Below are 19936 nucleotides of genomic sequence, written 5' to 3'. Positions count from 1 at the left end.
AGAAGGAAATAGATTTCTGGACTCTAAAGGCGTCAAGGGATATTGGGGAAGAGTGGGAGTATGGCACTGAGATAGAGGATCAGCCATGATCATACTGAATGGTGCAGCAGGCTCGAAGGGCCAAATGACCTTCTCCTATTTTCTCTGTTTTCTATGATCTCTTCACCACCAACCACAATTTCCCATCCCTGCAATCTCTCGCTCCCTCTTTGGTGCTCCACAACTGCAGCCTCATACCACATACTGGCTATCCTGCTCATCAGGTAGACAACCTGCAAATCAAGCTGGCAGTCGGGCAGGACACCTGGTGAAAAGTTTAAAAGGCTTCCTACTGTTAATTTTAGTGGGATTTCCCATCAGGAACTATTCTCCTCCCCCGATCCATCCACTGCCTCTCTTAAATATTGGTGCCATTGAGTCTGGCGGTAACAGAGGTATGAATGAGAATTTCAATGCCAGATAGGTTAAGGTTGGGATAAAGCTTAGCAATCTGAGCAGGTGGAAATCTTTGTGAGAGGAAACTTAGACAGTAGTTCAGCTTGGGACAGAACAGGATACCAAGATGGTGAACAATCTGGCTCAGCCTGAGACAGTGGCCGGACAGAGGGATGGTGTAGGTGTCAAGGTAGCTTCAATATCCGCAATGTTTAGCTGGCAGAAGTTATGTTTCATCCAAGACAGGATGTTAAAGAAATTGTCTGACAACAACGGAGATATTACGAAAGGTGGTGGAGAGGTAGTACGGGTTTTGTTAGCATACATGTGGAAGCTGACATCATGGGCTGGATTTTACAGGGCATTTCACTCTCTCCGCCCCCCCCCACCACCCAACCTCTCGGCTAAAAGATCAGGGAGGGGGGGAATCCACCCATGATCCCGACAGCTGCCCCATAGCAATTTAATGCTTGGAGCAGTGTTAGTTGCTTAAAGGCAAGACTTCTGCCTCTTTCTGAGCATGAAGTTCTGCCTTAGAGAGGAGCAGTGTCCACTGTTGGGACTTCAGGTAGTCCCACCATGCCAAGGAGCCCAGGTAAGTTTTGGGACAGGGGCCCCGGTGAGGGGGTGGGGTCAAGAGACCAGGGGGAGGGTTAAAGGGGAGTTGACCTTGGAGGGGCTGCCTCTGATAGGCCTAGAGGGCCTGCAACGGAGGTACGCCCCTCCCCCTTGCCTGACTCGCAGGTGGCTGTTAATTGGCCATTTAAGAGCCTCAGTAAACCCAAAGGCGGACAGGCCACCTTGATGCCTCCCCCACCCCCTGGTAAAACTTCCAACAGGTTGGGGTGGCAGGAAGGCCACCTGCTGGATTTTACATGTCCTCCCCGCCTTCAAACCCACCACAGGGGAGTGTAAAATCCAGCCCCATGTCAGTGGATAACAAGTTGCATATAAATGAGGAAGAGGAGGGAGCAAGGATGGATCCCCAAAGGTTTCCCAAGGTGACAGTGTGGGGACAGAAAAAGACATAACGGCTGGAGATGCTCTTGTTACAATTAAATTGACAAGAGTGAAACTAAGCAAGGAAACCCCCATGTAAAGATTTGCTGTAAAAACAGAAATCCTGGGCTAACTTCATGACAATGAGTTGATATGTTTCTCATTAGCTTTTATCACACAATCGAGATAAATCAGGAACCAAAACATCCAATTTAATAGGCTGGATTTTCAGCTCAGCATGTGGGCACGCACCCAACATGCACAAGCGTGAAATAGCACACGACGGCATCGGGTGAGCGACCCGACGTCATCGCACACTCGCGCGATATTTTGATCGGTGGGCGCGTGTGAGAGTCGGCAGCATGCCCGCTGACAATTAAGAGGGCTTAATGGCTCTTAATCAATGAATTAATTTGAATTTTTCGCTGTGGCAAATCGTCCAGGCGGCCTTTGCATTTTTTGCGAAACCTCATCCACAGGCGGAATGAGGTTTCGAACGGTCACTTAAAAAAAAAATTTTAAAGCTAATATTTTGCATGTCCTTATTCATGTGACAGAGTCACATGTGGGGACATGTTTTCTTTATTTTTAAAAGCTTTATTTCTCATGTTGAAGATCTTCAGCTCCCTGAGGCAGCTGTGTGTCTTCAGGGAGCTTTCACTGAGCGCACCCAAGCGCATGCGCAAACTTCAGCGCTCGCGTTCCTCCCACCCCCACCCAGGAAGTGCTGAGGTTATCAGCGCGCATTTCACACTGGCTGGCCATTAATTAGGGGAGGCGGTGGCATAGTGGTATTGTCACTGGACTAATATTCCAGAGACCCAGGGTAATATTCTGGGGACCCAGGTTCGAATCCCACCACAGCATATGGTGAAATTTGAATCCAATAAAAACCTGGAATTAAAGTCTGATGATGACCATGAAGCCATTGCCGATTGTTGTAAAAACCCATCAGGTTCACTAATGTCCTTTATGGGAGGAAATCTGCCATCCTTATCTGGTCTGGCCTACATGTGACTCTAGACCCATAGCAATGTGGTTGACTCTTTAAAAAAAAATGCCCTCTAAATGAGGGCAATTAGGGATGGGCAATAAATGCTGGCCTAGCCAGTGATGCTCACATCCCGTGAACGAACGAAATTGTGGTCGGGGCCCAATCACAGGCGGCGGACCGTTGTGTGGCCACTCCCGGGTCCGCCCACCGCACCCGTCCAAAGAGGGGGAAATCCTCCCCAATGATAGACATATAAAGAAATTACTTCCCATACTTTCCTGTTGTTCAAAAGCATGCAGAAAATGCTATGTCTATCAATAGCAATCTAATAATTATACCAAAAGGACCTTTTGCTATTTGGTTTTGCAAATGGTTTCAGTTGGAGTATATTCCATATACATATGTAAAATATATATATATTTGATTTTATTTTCTAAAAATAACAACTTAATGAATTTTGGGTTCATCAAAGTTTGGAGTGGATTACAGTCAAATTGGGCCTGAGACTGAAAGGAACCTGTGAACCGTGGAGTTTGGGTTGCTGCAGGGTGGGTGGAATTTTCCGAGCCCACTGGCGTGATAGGTGGGGTCCACGGAAAATATGGCATGGCCTGCTTCATGACGGCATGAAGGAAGGCAGGTCGCGATTGTCTGTTCAGCCCGCCGATGGTGAGCCGCGTTTCCCGCCAACGGTCGGCGGGGAACTAATTGTAATACATCAGCATATAATTAAAAGACCATCCTGCCAGGCTCATGGAACCCCGCTGTACCGTCTGTCTGCATCAGTGGGAAAGCACACCGATGTGTTTCACAACAACACACAGGCGACGTGTACTTGGTGGCCTTCGCTTTGGGGGAACTGAAGTGAGTGAGCAGCAGCGTTCTCCACAGCTTGCCTGTAGTTTACAGGCCTCAGGAGCGCTGGGGGGGGGGGGGCGGGGGCAACTGATGCCTGGCCCTGGAAGTGACTGCTGAGGTTGGGGGTGTCCAGGGGCAAGTGATGGCCAGCCTCGGAGGTGTCTGCTGAGGGGTGTGGGGGTGTCCGGGGGCAAATGCTAGCCAGCCTGGAGGCAACAGCTGAGGGGTAGCACGGTATCCGGCGGCAAGTGCTGGCCGGCCTCGGAGGTGACCATTGTTGGTGGGGGGAGGGAGGGGAGAGTCAAGTGCTGCCTTGGCACGGCATCCTGAGCACTGACAATCGAGGTGGGGGGCAGGGTAAGCGAGGGAAGTGGCCATGCATCAGGGACACCTGTATAAACTGACCATGTCTCTGCAAGTGAGACAGATCAGGCGCAGCCACAATGATATGACTGGATTCAGTCTCCTAGCCTGCCCGCCCATGCAAGTAACGCAGAGGCACCAAAGGGCCACCAAGTGCTCCATACCTTACCCCTCCACCCTTCCCCCGGCACAGACTTCGAGTCCTCACCAACACAGCCATGTAGCAGTCATTGCTGGAGGCGTTCACAGCCCCTTGTAATCTCAGCATCCTGGCTTGGACCAGTGACCCCCCATGTCGCGGGTTGACAGGGCAACCATGCAGCGCACTCATCTCTGGCCATCTGAGTGGTGACCAGCACTCTCCAGGAAGCATTAAGAGTCGGTCACACAGGGTCAGGAATGTGCTAAGTACAGCCATATAACCATGGCTCTCTCTCTTTCATGCTGCAGGAGGACCACGTCAGGATCATTGATCCTGGTGTCCCAGCTGAATGCCTGATGGCCTACAAAGACTGTAGAAGATGGAGGACTGAGGCTCCTGGCTGCACAAAGACAGAAGCAGCAACCTCATGAAGAAGGGGCAGCAGGAGCTCCCACAAATGCTGGCCATGAACGACAGCGGGCCGTGGCTGGTCGGTGCCTAGCGACACCCAAGGCCTATAGACACTTCCTGCCATTCCTGCAGATGACTGAGAACCGAAGCTGCCAACAACTGCGCATGTCTAGGGACCTGGTGGCTCACATCTGCCACTTGCTGCAGGACTTGGTGCCAAGGGGACATGGAGGGCATCCACTGCCAATGGCTGTGAAAGTGACCAGGGGACTCAATTTCTGTGCCAGTGGCTCCTTTCGGGGCTCCACAGGTGACCTCTGTGGGATTTCACAATTCGCCACCCACAAATGCATCCATGAGGTCACGGATGCCATCTTCTCCATGGCACATAACTTTGTGCATTTTGCCCAGGACCAGCACAGCCAGGATGCAAGGGCCATTGGATTCGCCCTGATTTTGGGATTCCCACAGGTGCAGGGTGCAATTGACTGCACTCGTGGCGCTCAGGTCTCCGTCGCTACACACGGTGGACTTCTTCAACTGCAAGGGCTTCCACTCACTGAACGTGCAGCTGGTATGTGACCACCAGAAACACATCCTTTAGGTGTGCGCAGGGTTTCCAGGGAGTGTGCATGATACCTACATCCTGAGTCGCTCCCAGATCCCTGCAGTCTTCCAGGGTCCACAGAGGCTGCAGGGTTGGCTCCTTGGGCACAAGGGCTACCTGCAGAAGCCGTGGCTGATGACACCCGTGCGGCAGCCTCAGACTGCCGCAGAGTGACGCGATAATGAGGCTCATGCAGCAGCTCGCAACTTGGTGGAGCAGACCATCAGGATGCTGCAGATTCGGTTCCGGTGCCTGGACCGGTCTGGTAGAGCCCTGCAATACAGTCCGCAGAGGATGTCACACGTCGTCGTCGTCTGCTGTGCCCTTTACAACCTGGCATTGCAACAGAGGAGCTGGCTGAGGAGGAGATGGAGGAGCTGCATGTCCCCTCCGATGAGGAGGATGTCAACGGGGATGAGGGTGAGAGGGTCCTCGGTGGTGATGATGACGGGGTTTAGGCTCTCGCACTGGCGAAACGATGCAGACGTGTTCGGGAGTCCTCAGCAATGACCAACACCATTGAGGTGCAGGCATCAGTAATGTTTCCAGGGAGTGAGAGGCTGGACCATCACTGTGGTCTGAAGGCTGCACAGAGCACAGGGAAGAGGCCCTGGACTGAGACACCTGCCTTTTATCTTGTGCAGAAAGGTTTCACATCTGAGTGACAAGAACACTGCTCATTAGAACAAGGAGCCACAAGCAGGGAGACAATCTTAGGAGTTTATTAACAATGGTGAACAGTATGTACAAGTGATCAACACCCATGCCTGGGCTGTGCAACTACTTTTAACAAACTTTCCTAATCCTGCCACTACACCTTGGTACTCCCCGGACATCCACAACAGAGGTGGAGGCAGCCTGTTGACTGTGACACCCTGTCTGTGATGACTTTGGCCGGTGTCCTCTGGCGGGCCGAGACTTGGAGGGCCCCGGCCTGCTTTTGGGGTCCTGCTGTGTGGCAGTGCCACCCTCCTTGGGAGCTGGATCTGCGGAGGTCACAGGAAGATGGAATTCAGATGGGCTGGTCACTCCCAGAGTCACCTGGGTGGATGGCCCCGGAGTGTGCACCTGCTGATCCCCCTCCCTATGGGTGCCTGAGGGCCCCTGGCTGACTCCATGAGTGGAAGGGGTAGCTGGAGTGAGATCGAGCTGCCCAGCACCCCTCTCACGTACAACACCGTTGGAGACCAACTATGGCATCAGTGCTGGAGGTAAGCACGCGCAACAGTGCTGGAGTGACGTCCTGGACCAAGGTCTCCATGGCGGCCAACATCCTGCCTGTGTTGACCTCGGAGCATTGCAATGCCGGCACTATCATCTCAGCCTGAAGACGGATGGACTCCTGCATCGTGCCTTGCAATCTGAGGAGTGCAGCGGACATCCCTTCCTGAAGTTCCTGAGCTTGCTTTTGCAGCTCCAACAACTGTGACATTACCGTGTCCAGAGGCTTGTCATCTGACTCTGACTCAGCAACGTTCTGGCCTCCAGCAGTCCTCCAAGTATTGGGGACCTGGGAAGTCCCTGCCTCTGCCTTCTGTGGATCAGAAAGTGCAATGTGCTGACTAGATTGTGATCCCGAGGCTACTCTAATGCTAGGTTCCACTGAGGTGTGTGTGTCTCTATGCTGGTGGAGGGTGAGGGTGAACGCAATGACAGGACTTCAGGGAAGGGTGTCTTCAGATTCCTTTTTAGAGGTTTCTTCAGACCTTGATTGGAGGCCCTGTGTCATGGACTTTGTCGGCTGTTTGGCAGATGTGCCTGCGAAAGCAAGGGGAGATAATTAGTGCATTGCAGTGGCCTGTGAAAGAGGACGCATTACGCATGGCATGGTTGTCTGATGGATGTTACACTGCTGGATCCTCACTTGGTACAGCACCTCACCATCAGCACAGGACCGGTCCCGGTCATTGCCAGCCAGCTGGATGTCTCAGTTTTAGAATTCTGTCAGAATTTTGATCTCCGGTATCCCTCCCCCTTCCTGCAACCTTTTCATCCTGTTGCGTGCCAGTTTGTCCTGCATGGATAGAGCTGGGGAGAGTGGATCAGGATGCCTGCCGGGCCAGATGATAAGTATGCCTGGCCTGTGTGGGTGGTGAGTGGTTCCATGGATGGGATGAGGACAATGACGGTGTGCGTGAAAGAGTGAATGGTGATGTCCCTTGCACTGGCAGTGAGTGAGGGCCCTGTGGGTGTGAGATAGGTTTGTGAGTGTGAGTTGTGAGTGATGAAAAGAGTGACTTTATCCTGGCAAAATGGAGGAGATCATTCATCCTTTTGTGGCACTGGGTGGCTGTCATCCTATGCAGGGCGTTTGTGCTGACAACCGCTGCCACCACCTCCCAAGCCTTTGACTTTGCTGCCCATCCAGCGGCCAGAGCGGGGGTAGTGCACATCCCAGCGGGCCCCCACAACATCCAGCAGTCACTTGAGGGACCTGTCGTTGAAGCGAGGTCCGCAGTCTTCTTTCCTTTGCTGGCCATGTCTCCCGGGCAGCGGTGGCGATGAACTTTGCAACCTTTTAAAGATGGCAGCCGGTGTGATGTAACAGTGGGGTGATTACGAGTGGGTGAATGAGAGCCCATTTGCCATGAAAACAGCGTGTTTCGCAGGAATGAATAAATAATGAGGTGGGCTCAGGACAATATGGCGTGAAAACCCGCCATTTTCATTGGCGGATGGGACTCCATTTTACCCGCCCGCTACTGCACTTAGTGCAATTCTGGGAAATTTGGGGCATGGAAGGGCAGGGTGGAGGTCACACTTTGGCTTCTGGGAGTTGTTCACCTCAGATTAAAAGGCCCCAGTTGGGTGGGTTAAGCAATGAATCATGTGAAAAGATTTATGAAGCAAGCATGTTTCATTAAGTCATGGATAGTAAGGGGAGAAAATTGTTGGAACACTGAAAGATGGAATTGGTAAATTTTCTGTTCATTCATGCGCTTACCATTAAGAACTTAATTTGCAGGAGTATGTTTGGTTCTGTGAGGACACTGTCATGGTAGCTGTACATTGAGAAATTTCTTTTTGACAATGGATTGGGAGTGTTTTTAGGTAGGGAAAAGTATTTTATCCAATATGATTGGTGACAAAATTAGAAGTAGAAAATAACCAATTAGAAGTCAAACAACTGGAGGCATTTACACACTTAACCAATGAGAAAGAAGTAAATTGACAAAATTGTAAGACAGGAACTGCAGTGTGTGTTTAATGAGAATTACTCATTGTGTGAAGAGGAAAAAATGAGGAAGAGTCCTGAAGACAGAGTTTACATAATTTATCAGTGAGCTGCTAGACTCATGACCATAGACAAGGGAACACACAGAAAGTATTGATATGTGAAAGCTGCCTTTGAGGAACAGCACAGTGTGTTTCAATAAAAGAATGATCAGGACCTATGAGCCTTGCAGGTCCCAGACTTGAGATGACAATATTTTAATCCCATGTTTTACTTAGGACTGACTGAAAGCATTCTATAACAAGTGCGATATTTTAGATTGTCGAAATTCCTCTGATTTTATTTGAAAAATTTTCTTTGTTCTCCATTTTCTGCAACTTTTTTGACACTGTTTCTAGGGCACACTATAACAGTGTTTGTTGAAGATGAAAATGAAAAAGGAAGAATTTTCATTGAATCCCCAAGAAGTACAAAACACATCTTAAGTTATCATTCTTAAAGATATTGTAAACTGTACCTCAAGTCTTTGCTCTTCAGTACCACATTCTTTTCACTCACACTAATATTTGTCTTCAGAATTAATGAAAGATAGAATGTATACCTTCTTTCTGACTTCAGAAGTTCCACAGCAGCTTCGTGCCTTTTGACTAGAAAGTGTAATGGCAGAGAATGATTGTTTGGAAAACGTGACTGGTTACTTGTTTGTATTTGTTTCACAGTTTGTACATTGCGTTCAAATAATTTTCTCTAAATGATCATAATTTTAGCCATAGTGCAAGTAATTTATGCTGTGTAACAAAAAAAAAATCATGGAATCATACAGCACAAGAAAAGGCCATTTGGTCCATTTATTGGATAGCTCTTTCAAAGAGCTATCCAATTAATTCCATACTTCTACTCTTTCCCCATAGCCCACATTCTTTTTCTCTAATGAAGTATATATCCAACTCCACTTTGAAAATCAATACAGAATATGTTCCCAACACCCATTCAACCATCGCATTCAAGATCATGACAACTCAGTGTGAATCATTTCTCTTCTTTTTCCCTCTGGTTCTTCTACCATTTTCTCATTTAAATTTTAGAAAAATATGTTTGTAATTTGAAAATAAATTATGATCTCTAAATCACTCTGTGAGCTTATCCAGTGAGTAGCCATTCCTATCAAGAAGCTGCCAAATTTAACTCCTGGTTTATGCTGAATTAGCTTACATTAGTTTATACTAGTTTGGGCATCTGTACAACAACAATGTCCCAAGGCACTTCACATGAGTGATATCAAACAAAATGTGACCCGGAGCCATATAAAGAGATATTAGGACAGATGACTAAAAACTTAGTCAAAGAGCTAAGTTTTAAGCAGTATCTTAAAGGACAAAAGCTAGGTAGAGGGGAGATGTAGGGAGAATTCCAGAGCTTAGGGCCAAGACAACAGAAAGCACAGCAACCAATGATGAAGCCATTAAAATCAGGCATGCTCAGAGGCCAGAATTAGATGAGTTCAGATATCTCAGAGGATTGTGAGGCTGGAGAAAATTACTGAGATCGGGAGCGGCGAGGCCTTGGTGGGATTTGAAAACAAGGATGAGAATTTAAAAATTAAGACATTGCTTGGGAGGCTATGTAGATCAGCAAGCAGAGGGGTGACGGGTGAATGGAACTTGAGTAAGGACACAAGCAGCAGAGTTTTGGATGACCTCAAGTTTACGGCAGTAGAATGTGGGAGATTAGCCAGGAATGCATTGGAATAATCAAGTCTAAAGGTAACAAAGACATGAAGGAGGAACCAGGTGCTCAGCAGTCCCACCCTGTTGGATGATAGTGGAGAGGCATTGGAGAAGGATGGTGTGGTCAATAGAGTCAAAAGCTGCAGAAGGATAATGGTGGGCAGTTTATCTTTGCCACAGTCACACAGGGTGTAATTTGTGACCTTGATAAGAGCTGTTTCGGTTATGTGGCAGGGGTGGAAACCTGATCGGAAGGATTCAAACATGGAGTTCTGGAAATGGGGGACACAGATTTGGAAGGCGACAGCACGTTCATGAACTTTGGAGAGAAAAGGAAAGTTGGAGATGTGGTAGTAGATTGCGAGGAAGGTGGAGTCAAGGATTTTTTTGAGGAGCAGAGTGATGAAGTCAAATTTAAAGGAGAGCATTGGAACCACAAGAAATAGGAACAGGAGTAGGCCACTTGGCCCATTGAGCCTGCTCCATCATTCAATACATTCATGGCTGATCTGATCTTGGCCTCAACTACACTTGTCTGCCTGTTTCCCACAACACATGACTCATTTGATTCAATAACCCAGCCTCCGCAGCTTCCTTGGGTAGAGAATCTCAAAGATTCACGACCCCTCAGAGAGAAGAAATTCCTTCTCATCTGTCTGAAATGATGACCTCTTATTCTGAAACTATGTCCTCAGTTTAAATTCCTCTGTAAGGGGAAACATTCTCTCAGCATCTACCCTGTTAAGCCCCCTCAATGTTTCAATAAGATCACCTTGCATTCTGCTAAACTCTAATGAGTATAGACCCAACCTGCTCAACCTTTCTCCTTAAGACAACAGTTCATGCCAGGAATCAACCTATTGAATAAAAGCAAAATACTGTGAATGCTGGAAAGAAGGATGCTCTGAAGAAAAGTCATACGGACTCGAAATGTTAACTCTGTCTTTCTCTCCACAGATGCTGTTAGACCTGCTGAATTTTTCAAGCATTTTCTGTTTTTGTATCAACCTATCGAACCATCTCTGAATTGCCTCCAATGCAAGTATAGCCCTCCTTAAATATAAAGTCAAAAATTGTACATCAACTACTCTCAGCAATGCTCTGTACAGTTGCAGCAAAACTTTGCTACTTTCATACTCCATCCCCCTTGCAATAAACATCAACATTCCGTTCTGCCTTCCTAATTACTTGCTGTATTTGTATCACAACTTTGTGTTTCATGTATGAAAACATTAGATTCCTCTGTACTACCTCCATAGTGTGTCTCCATTTAAATAATATTTTGCTTTCTATTCTTCCTATCAAAGTGGATAACCTCACATTTTCCCACATTACACTCCATCTGCCCAATGTTTTGTCTGTTCTTTGGGGACAGGCAGGGAAGTGAAAAGGCTGTCAAAATGGTGCAGGAATGCAATGGGTGGTGTGCCAATCTTCTTGCCACCATGCCATCTTACTCGCTACGGGAAAGGTGGCAAATGACCCACCTACCCAGAGCCCAATAGAGCCACAAAGTGGCCAATTAAGGGTGTCTTACCACCTCTACTGACATTTTATCAGGTTCTGGGGGAGTGGTCATGGCAGGGTCATCAAGTCTGCTCCACCATTTAATACAATTATGGCTGATCTCCAGCTTCAACACTTAAATTCCACTTTCCCGCCACTTCTTATATCCCTTGATTCCCTGAGAGACCAAAAATCTGTTTATCTCAGCCATGAATATATTTAATGATGGAGCATCCATAACCCCCTCAGGTAGAGAATTGCAAAGATTCACAACTCTTTGAATGAAGAAATTTCTCCTCATCTCAGTCTTAAACGATCACTGCCTTATCCTGACACGCTGCCCCTGTGTTCTAGATTCCCAGCCAGGGGAAACAACCTTATAATGTCTATCCTGTTAGTTCCCTTCAGAATCTTGTATGTTTCCATGAAATCACCTCTCATTCTTCTAAACTTCAGAAAATATAAACCCAATGTACTCAGCCTTTCATCACAGGATAACCCTCTCATCCCAGGGATCAATCTAATGAACCTTTGCTGTACTGCCTCCAGTGCAAGTATACCCTTCCTTAAATATACGAAGAGCAAAACTGCACACAGTATTCCAGGTGTCCTGTACAACAGTAGCAAGACTTCTTTATTATTGTACTCCAATCCTCTTACAATAAAGGTCAAAATTCCATTTGCCTTCCTTATTGCTTGCTGTACCTGCATGCTAACTTTGTGTTCCTTGTATGAGCAGACCCAAGTCCCTCTAAACATCAACATTTACAAGTTTCACACCTTTTAAAAAATATTCTACTTTTTCATTCTTTTGACCAAAGTGAATAATCTCACACTTCCCCACATTATACTCCAACTGTCACCTTGTTGCCCACTCACTTAACCTGTCCATATCTCTTTGCAGCCTTTTGTGTCCCCCACACCTTACATTCCCATCTAGCTTTATACAGTCAGCAAGTTTAGATACATTACTCTCTGTCACTTCATCTAAGTTATTAATATACATGGGAACTCTCAGAATCACACAGTGCAGAAGAGGCCCTTCAGCCCATCAAGTCTGCACCGACACGTGAGAAACACCTGATCTACCTACCCACCTAATCCCATTTACCAGCATTTGGCCCATAGCCTTGAATGCTATAACATGCCAAGTGCTCATCCAGGTGGTACTTAAAGGATGTGAGGCAAACCGCCTCCACCACCCTCCCAGGCAGTGCATTCCAGACCGTCACCACCCTCTGGGTAAAACAGTTTTTCCTCACATCCCCCCCTAAACCTTCTGCCCCTCACCTTGAACTTATGTCCCCTCATGACTGACCCTTCAACTAAGGGGAACAGCTGCTCCCTATCCACCCTGTCCATGCCGCTCATAATCTTGTACACCTCGATCAGGTCGCCCCCTCAGTCTTCTCTGCTCTAACGAAAACAACCCAAGTCTATCCAACCTCTCTTCATAACTTAAATGTTTCATCCCAGGCAACATCCTGGTGAATCTCCTCTACACCCCCTCCACTGCAATCACATCCTTCCTATAATGTGACGACCAGAACTGCACACAGTACTCCAGCTATGGCCTCACCAAGGTTCTATACAACTCCAACATGACCTCCCTACTTTTGTAGTCTATGCCTCGATTGATAAAGGCAAGTGTCCTATATGCCTTTTTCACCACCCCACTAACATGCCCCTCTGTCTTCAGAGATCTATGGACACACACGCCAAGGTCCCTTTGTTCCTCAGAACTTCCTAGTGTCATGCTGTTCATTGAATACTTCCTTGTCAAATTACTTCTTCCAAAGTGTACCACCTCACTCTTTTCAGGGTTAAATTCCATCTGCCATTTATCTGCCCATTTGACCATCCAGTCTATATCTTCCTGTAGCCCAGGACACTCAACCTCACTATTAACCACCCGCCAATCTTTGTGTCATCCGCAAACTTACTAATCCTACCCCCCACATAGTCATCTATGTCGTTTATATAAATGACAAATAATAGGGGACCGAGCACAGATCCCTGTGGTACGCCACTGGACACTGGCTTCCAGTCACTAAAGCATCCTTCTGTCATCACCCTCTGTCTCCTACAACTAAGCCAATTTTGAATCCACCTTATCAAATTACCCTGTATCCCATGTGCATTTGCCGCCTTTATAAGTCTCCCATGTGGGACCTTGTCAAAGGCTTTGCTGAAATCCATATAGACTACATCAACTGCACTACTCTCATCTACACACCTGGTCACCACCTCAAAAAATTCAATCAAATTTGTTAGGCATGACCTCCCTCTGACAAAGCCATGCTGACTATCCCTGATCAAACCTTGCCTCTCCAAGTGGAGATAGATTCTCTCCTTCAGAATTTTCTCCAATAGTTTCCCTACCACTGACGTGAGACTCACTGGCCTGTAGTTCCCTGGCTTATCTCTACAACTCTTCTTAAATAGCGGAACCACATTAGCTGTTCTCCAGTCCTCTGGCACCTCCCCCGTGGCCAGAGAGGAATTAAAAATTTGGGTCAGAGCCCCTGCGATCTCCTCCCTTGCCTCCCTCAGCAGTCTGGGACACAAATCATCTGGACCTGGAGATTTGTCCACTTTTAAGCCTGCCGACACCTCCAATACGTTGTCACTCCCTATATCAATTTGCTTAAGAACCTTGCAGTCTCTCTCCCTGAGTTCGATACCTTCATCCTCATTCTCTTGGGTGAAGACGGATGTGAGGTATTCATTCAACACTCTAGCGATGTCTCTGGCACCACCCATAGATTGCCCCCTTGGTCCCTTATGGGCCCTACTCTTTCCCTGGTTATCCTCTTCCCATTCATATACTTATAGAATATCTTGGGATTTTCCCTACTTTTACCAGCCAGAGTTTTCTCATATCCCCTCTTTGCTCTCCTAATTGCTTTCTTAAGCACCACCCTGCACTTTCTGTACTCCACTAATGCCTCCGCTGATTTGCTTCCCTTGTACCTGCTAAAAGCCTCTCTTTTCCTTCTCATCGTAACCTGAGTATCTCTGGTCACCCATGGTTCTCTGGGCTTGTTACTCCTTCCTATCACCCTAGAGGGAACATGTTGAGCCTGTACCCTCCCCATTTCCTTTTTGAATGCCCCCCATTGCTCCTCTGTAGAGTTCCCCACAAGTAGCTGTTCCCAGTTTACCTTGGCCAGATCCTGCCTTATTTTACTAAAATCCACTCTCCCCCAATCCAAAACATTTTTTGCAACTTGTCTATTTCTTTGTCCATAAGAAACTTAAACTGTACCAGGTTGTGGTCGCTATCACTAAAATGCTCGCCCGCCACCACCTCAGCCACCTGTCCGGCTTCATTCCCCAGAATTAGGTCCAGCACTGCGCTTCCCTTGTTGGACCCTCTACATATTGACCTAAAAAGTTCTCCTGTACACATTTCAAGAAATCCACTCCATCCAAGCCCTTAACAGTATGTCTATTCCAATTAATATCGGGAAAGTTGAAATCACCTAATATAATTACCCTATTATTGTTTTTACAACCTCCGCAAATTGTTGAGTCATCAGCACTGATTCTTGCAGCACTCCATTAATCACAGCCTGCCAACTTGAAAATGCCCCATTGATCCTACTCTCTGCTTCCTGTCCATTAATTAATCCTCTATCTATGCCAATATATTACTCCCAACTTCATGAGCCCTTACTTTTTGTGTGCCATCTTATCGAATGCCATTTGGAAATTCAAGATTACTACGTCAACTGGTTCCCCTTTATCTACCTTACTAGCTACATCTTCAAAATACTCTAATAAATTTGTAAAAAGTGATTCCCTTCTATAAACCATGTTGACTTTGTCTGATCTTACTATGATTTTCTAAATGCATCATTAAACTTCCTTGATGATAAATTCCAGCACTTTCCCAGTGACTGATGTCAGACTAACTGGCCTGTAGTTCCCTGTTTTATCTCTCCCTCCTTTCTTGAAAGAGCTGCTACATTTGCTAACTTCCAATCTGCTGGGATCATTCCAGAATCTAGGGAATTTTGGAAAATCATAACCAGTGCATCCACTATCTCTTCAGCTATCTCTTTTAGAACTTTAGGGTGAAGGCCATCAGGTCCTGGGGATTTGTCAGATTTTAGTCCCTCGAGCTTCTCCAATATATTTTGCTCTGCTGATATTAATTAACATAATTTCTTCATTCTTTTTAGCCCCTGGTTACCTTCTATTTCTGATATGTAACTTCAGTCTTCTACTGTGGAGGCAAACACAAAGTACTTGTTCGATGTCTCCGCCATTTCCTCATTCCCCATGATAATTTCTCCTGCCTCTGCTTCTAAGGGGCCAGTGTTTAATTTTAGCTACTCTCTTCCTTTTTATATACTTGTAAAAGCTCTTATAGTCTGTTTTTCATATTCCTGACTTGGTTCCCCTCATATTCTATGATTTCCCCTTCCCCTTCTATAAACTTTTTGGTGGCCCCTTGCTGGTTTCTAAAACACTCCCAACCCTTAGATTTACTATGCTTCTTTGAAAGATTATAAACTTCTTCTTTTAATCTAATATTATCCTTAATAAGCCATGGATGGATCTTCCTTGCTGAGTTTTTGTTTCTCAATGGAATATATTGTTGAACCTTTTGAATTTTTTTTTCTGATGTTTCCCAATGTTTACTTACTACCAAAACTTTTAGTCTATTTACCCAATCAATCTTAGCCAGCTCTCCCCTTATACCTATGTAATTGGCTTTGTTTAAACTTAAGATTCTTGTTTGGGACTTGAATCTGTTGCTCTCAATATGGAATTCAATGTGATCACAATCTCCCAGCAGATCTTTTACAATGAGATTCTTAATTAACCTTGCTTTATTGCATAATACTAGATTTAAAATAGCCTTATTCTTAGTTGGTTCCACAAAATATTGCTCAAGGAAATTATCATGAAAACATTCTACAAATTCATCTTCCAGACTACCTTTACCAACTTGATTGGTCCAGTCCATATGGATTAAAGTCACCCACATTATTACATGCTTTGTTACATGCTCCAATAATTTCTTGTTCAATGCTCTGTCCAATGATATAACTACTGTTCGGGGGCCTATAACCTACTCACCAGTATTGTCTGATTCTTGCTATTCCTAATCTTCACCGATACTGATTCTACTTCTCGATCTTCTGAGTGAAGATTCTCTGTCACTAATGTCTTTATGTCATCCTTTACTATCAGGGCTACTCCTCGTTTTCTATTCTGCCTGTCTTTTTGATGTTGTGTACCCTGGAATATTTATTTCCCATACCTGGTCACCTTGTAACCATGTCTCTGTAATGGTGATTAGATCAAAACCATTTATCTCTATTAGTGCCACTAATTTATCTATTTTATTGCACATGCTTTGTGCATTCTGATAAAGAGCCTTTCATTTTATTCTTATACTGCTATTCCATGCATGGACCTCACTCACTGATGCACTACTACCATTAGACTCTCTGTCCCTTCCCATCCCACTCTCCTTTCCTTTACCCACATCACTAACTCTTCTATTGCCTCAACACTTCGTTTTAGATTTCTAAACCGTCTCCCCACCCCCACCCCATCATTAGTTTAAAGCGCCATCCACAGCCCTATCATAAGATGGTTGAGAAGTACTGAAGGGTTTGTGTAAGAAATTGAGGACAGAATATCTGAGAGAAGAGAGTAAAAGGAAACATGATAGAAGAGAGGGGTCTAGGAGTGGTAAGGAGAAAAGAGATTTTTTTAAAATGTGGAAATAGACTGATGGATTCAGGCCCAGAGCAGCAGCCAAAATGTACATGTGAATGGGAGGGGGGAGATTTTCTGGCCAAGAACAGACCAAAGCTGAAAAAACTGTACAACCAGTGGCCAATCACAGGCTCAGCAGAGGATTAAAGACTGTCGGTCACAACAGTGGTGTGGGAAGAGCTGTAAACTGATCAAAGTTGCTTTAAATATCGCATAACAGCAGCAAATCAGAGACCAGCTACAGCCAGTGCAGAACAAAAATGCCTTCTTGATGATGAAAAATGTCCAAGAATTTGAAGACAAGTTTGATGGATGTAGATCAAATTTTTTCAATCTTTACCAGAGCTCACAAGGTAAGGTCAGGGGCTGGGATTTGAACTAAAAGACAGAGTCCATTTGAAATAATTGTTAACTTAAGGCTTGGGCAAAATATACCCACTGTTCGAATCAGGGGAACTTAAGCAGTAGAGGAGAGGATTTAGGGGGAGATAGAGCAACAGATATCAGCAGACAACCACGAATAGACATGTACAGTGAACAACTCCCTAAGGAGCTGACTGTCCAGGAGCCACCTTATTGGGAACAACAGTTGGCCTCAGCATCACTAGGCTAAGTGAGGAAAATTGACCAGGGTTAAGTCCCTGATTGCTGTCCTCCAGCCCCTGTTTGTTGGAACTATGAATGTCTGGACTTTAGTTTTGGACAAGATTGGGCTCTGCAGGCTCCACCTGCCCCATCAATGATGAAATAGCTTGTTGTGACCATAAAGGTTGACCTATGAATACATTCATAGCCACCACAATAGTGGAGATGGAACCATACGCAACAAAGAATTTCAATGTTCAGGAGGCAGAGGAAGAAATTTAGCCAATTCAATTTTTTCTAACTCTGAGGAGACTTCAAAAATGAATCATGAATCAACAGTGTACACATGAACACAGAGCATGGTGTGTTCACTTCCAATACAACATTTATAAAAAAGCTTTGTTATTACTTCAAACAGTAATATACTACCTTGGTATTTTTCTTTCAAATGTTGAACGTTCTTGCTGTCTAACTGACTTGTGACATGGTTGGTTTCCAATCCATTTTCTTGGGAAGCCAATCTGCTTTGGTTCAATTCTTTGCAACTGGCTGAATATTTCACCGTTGGTTCTGTGTCAACATGTTGCTGAAACTCTTGATCATTTCGCACCATTGGTGACATCAATTTTTGTCTTGGGTGACCATTGCCAGGTGAGATTTGACCTCCTTCCATGTCTGCTTTCTGCACAGCTAGAATACAAACAGATGCACTAAACTATCAGAATGGGTTGGCATAGCTTCAGAAAGTTGTCATCTATATTCTGTGAACCAGGGTTTAAAATACATGGAGGCAGCAGGTTAATTCACCCTGAAGACTTTAGAATAAGCCTGCAAAATCTCAAAGCATGGGAGGGCAAAAAATTCAACAAAGGTCACCCCCCACCACCCCTGTACAAAATGCAGAGTTTGATTGGAGCAGCAGCAAGTGTGGGATAGGCAGGATCTGTGAGGAGCTGCTCCTTCAATCATAGAATTCTGTCACTCATGCTCGCTGCTCCAGCTCCTCCAATCACAAGTTCCCTCCATCCTGCTGTTGCTGCTCCTCCAGAGACAGAATCTATGATTAGAGGAACAGGAAGGGCGGGAGATAGGGAACCTGTGATTGGAGGTCAAGGAGCAGAGCATAAGTTACTACCCGGAAGTTAGTTTTTTTTCCCCAGTCCAAATATATTTTGCAATTACATCCATTGCACTGCAAGGAAGCTCAGAAGCTTCGATAGTTAACTTAATAAAACTATATTGCACAAAAAAATACTTTGCAGGCTAACATTCAAACACAAATACTGACTCGCAGACATTCCCTTCACACCACCCCTGATTGCTTCTCAACTCACAAAACAGTTCTGTACCTCACAAACCAAGCTGTGAATGAGGGCTCAGAAAGGAGCGGCGAGAGGGAGGAACAGGAGGGTCAAGGAGGAAGGTAGTGAGTGGAATAAGCGGAGAGAGAGGCAGCAAGGTAGGTAGGGAAATGGCGGGTGGAAGAGTTGGGGAGGGAGGTGGTGAGGCAAAAATAATTTATTAACCCATTCCCTTCAGTAATCAAATTTTGGCATATGCAGGTATCTAGTGTGCCAATAGTGTGGAATGATGGTAATTGGTTACATGACATACCATATCTGTCAAATGTAGCCAAGTCAGTTGGAGAATGCATAAAGTGAAAACTGAGGGAATGCTGCTAAGTATTTTCTGACAGAGGGAGAAAAAAGTCGATGAGTATGGACTAAGATGATCCAATCAACGCCCATAGGTTACAAATCAATATAATGACCAGGAAGTCAAACATTCAGTTTCCCCAACAGAGATTGATGGCATACTACAAAAGTGCTGAAGAAAGAGGTTGATACATTTCAGATAAAAAAGGAGCCTCATAGATTAAAGCCTCATAGCCCAGAAGGAGGCAATAGCCCTGCAATTTTTTCTTTTCGAATATTGGTCAAGTATCCTATCGTGAGTAATTGTTCTGCTTCCACTGACCTTACAGATCATAACTCACATGCCATCACTCGTTGTTTTCCTAACTACATTAAATGTGTGTCTTCTGATGACAAACCCTTCTGCCACTGAAAACAGATTCTCCTTTACTCTATCAAAACCCTTCACAATTTTAAACACGTCTCTAAAGCCGATACTATAAATTTTACAGCATGTAAATGCACACTGCAATCAGGGAGCCGGTAAAGGAACTCAAACGTGGGACAAGTTCCCCTTGGAAGAATTACTGTACATCTGCTTATGTTGTGATATATTTATATAGTGGTTTGCACAATACCAATTGTGATTGACTTCATTCATACCAGCTATGTTTGTAATTTTTCTGATTGCATATTCTATTTCCCAAATTCCACATTCTGTAGCTTCCCATTGAATGCCATTGCTTGATTCAATTATTCAT

The 19936-nt window shown here is 45.4% G+C and overlaps 1 protein-coding gene across 1 annotated transcript in view; it reads right to left on the bottom strand.

The window, feature by feature from the left end:
* arhgef33 (Rho guanine nucleotide exchange factor (GEF) 33) overlaps positions 1–19936 on the bottom strand; it is a 157295-nt gene that overhangs the window by 72796 nt on the left and 64563 nt on the right. Inside the window, exons 7-8 of the mRNA XM_078557556.1 lie at positions 17971–18231; positions 8502–8631 (exon numbers count right to left, since the gene is read on the bottom strand). Of these exons, the coding sequence (XP_078413682.1) occupies positions 8502–8631; positions 17971–18231 (391 nt within the window). The remainder of the gene's footprint in view (positions 1–8501; positions 8632–17970; positions 18232–19936) is intronic.

The sequence above is a fragment of the Cetorhinus maximus genome, chromosome 14 (assembly GCF_964194155.1).
Source record: "Cetorhinus maximus chromosome 14, sCetMax3.hap1.1, whole genome shotgun sequence".
Lineage (NCBI taxonomy): Eukaryota > Metazoa > Chordata > Chondrichthyes > Lamniformes > Cetorhinidae > Cetorhinus > Cetorhinus maximus.
Note: the sequence above shows the minus strand (reverse complement) of the source record. Positions and strands in the feature narration are given on the sequence as shown.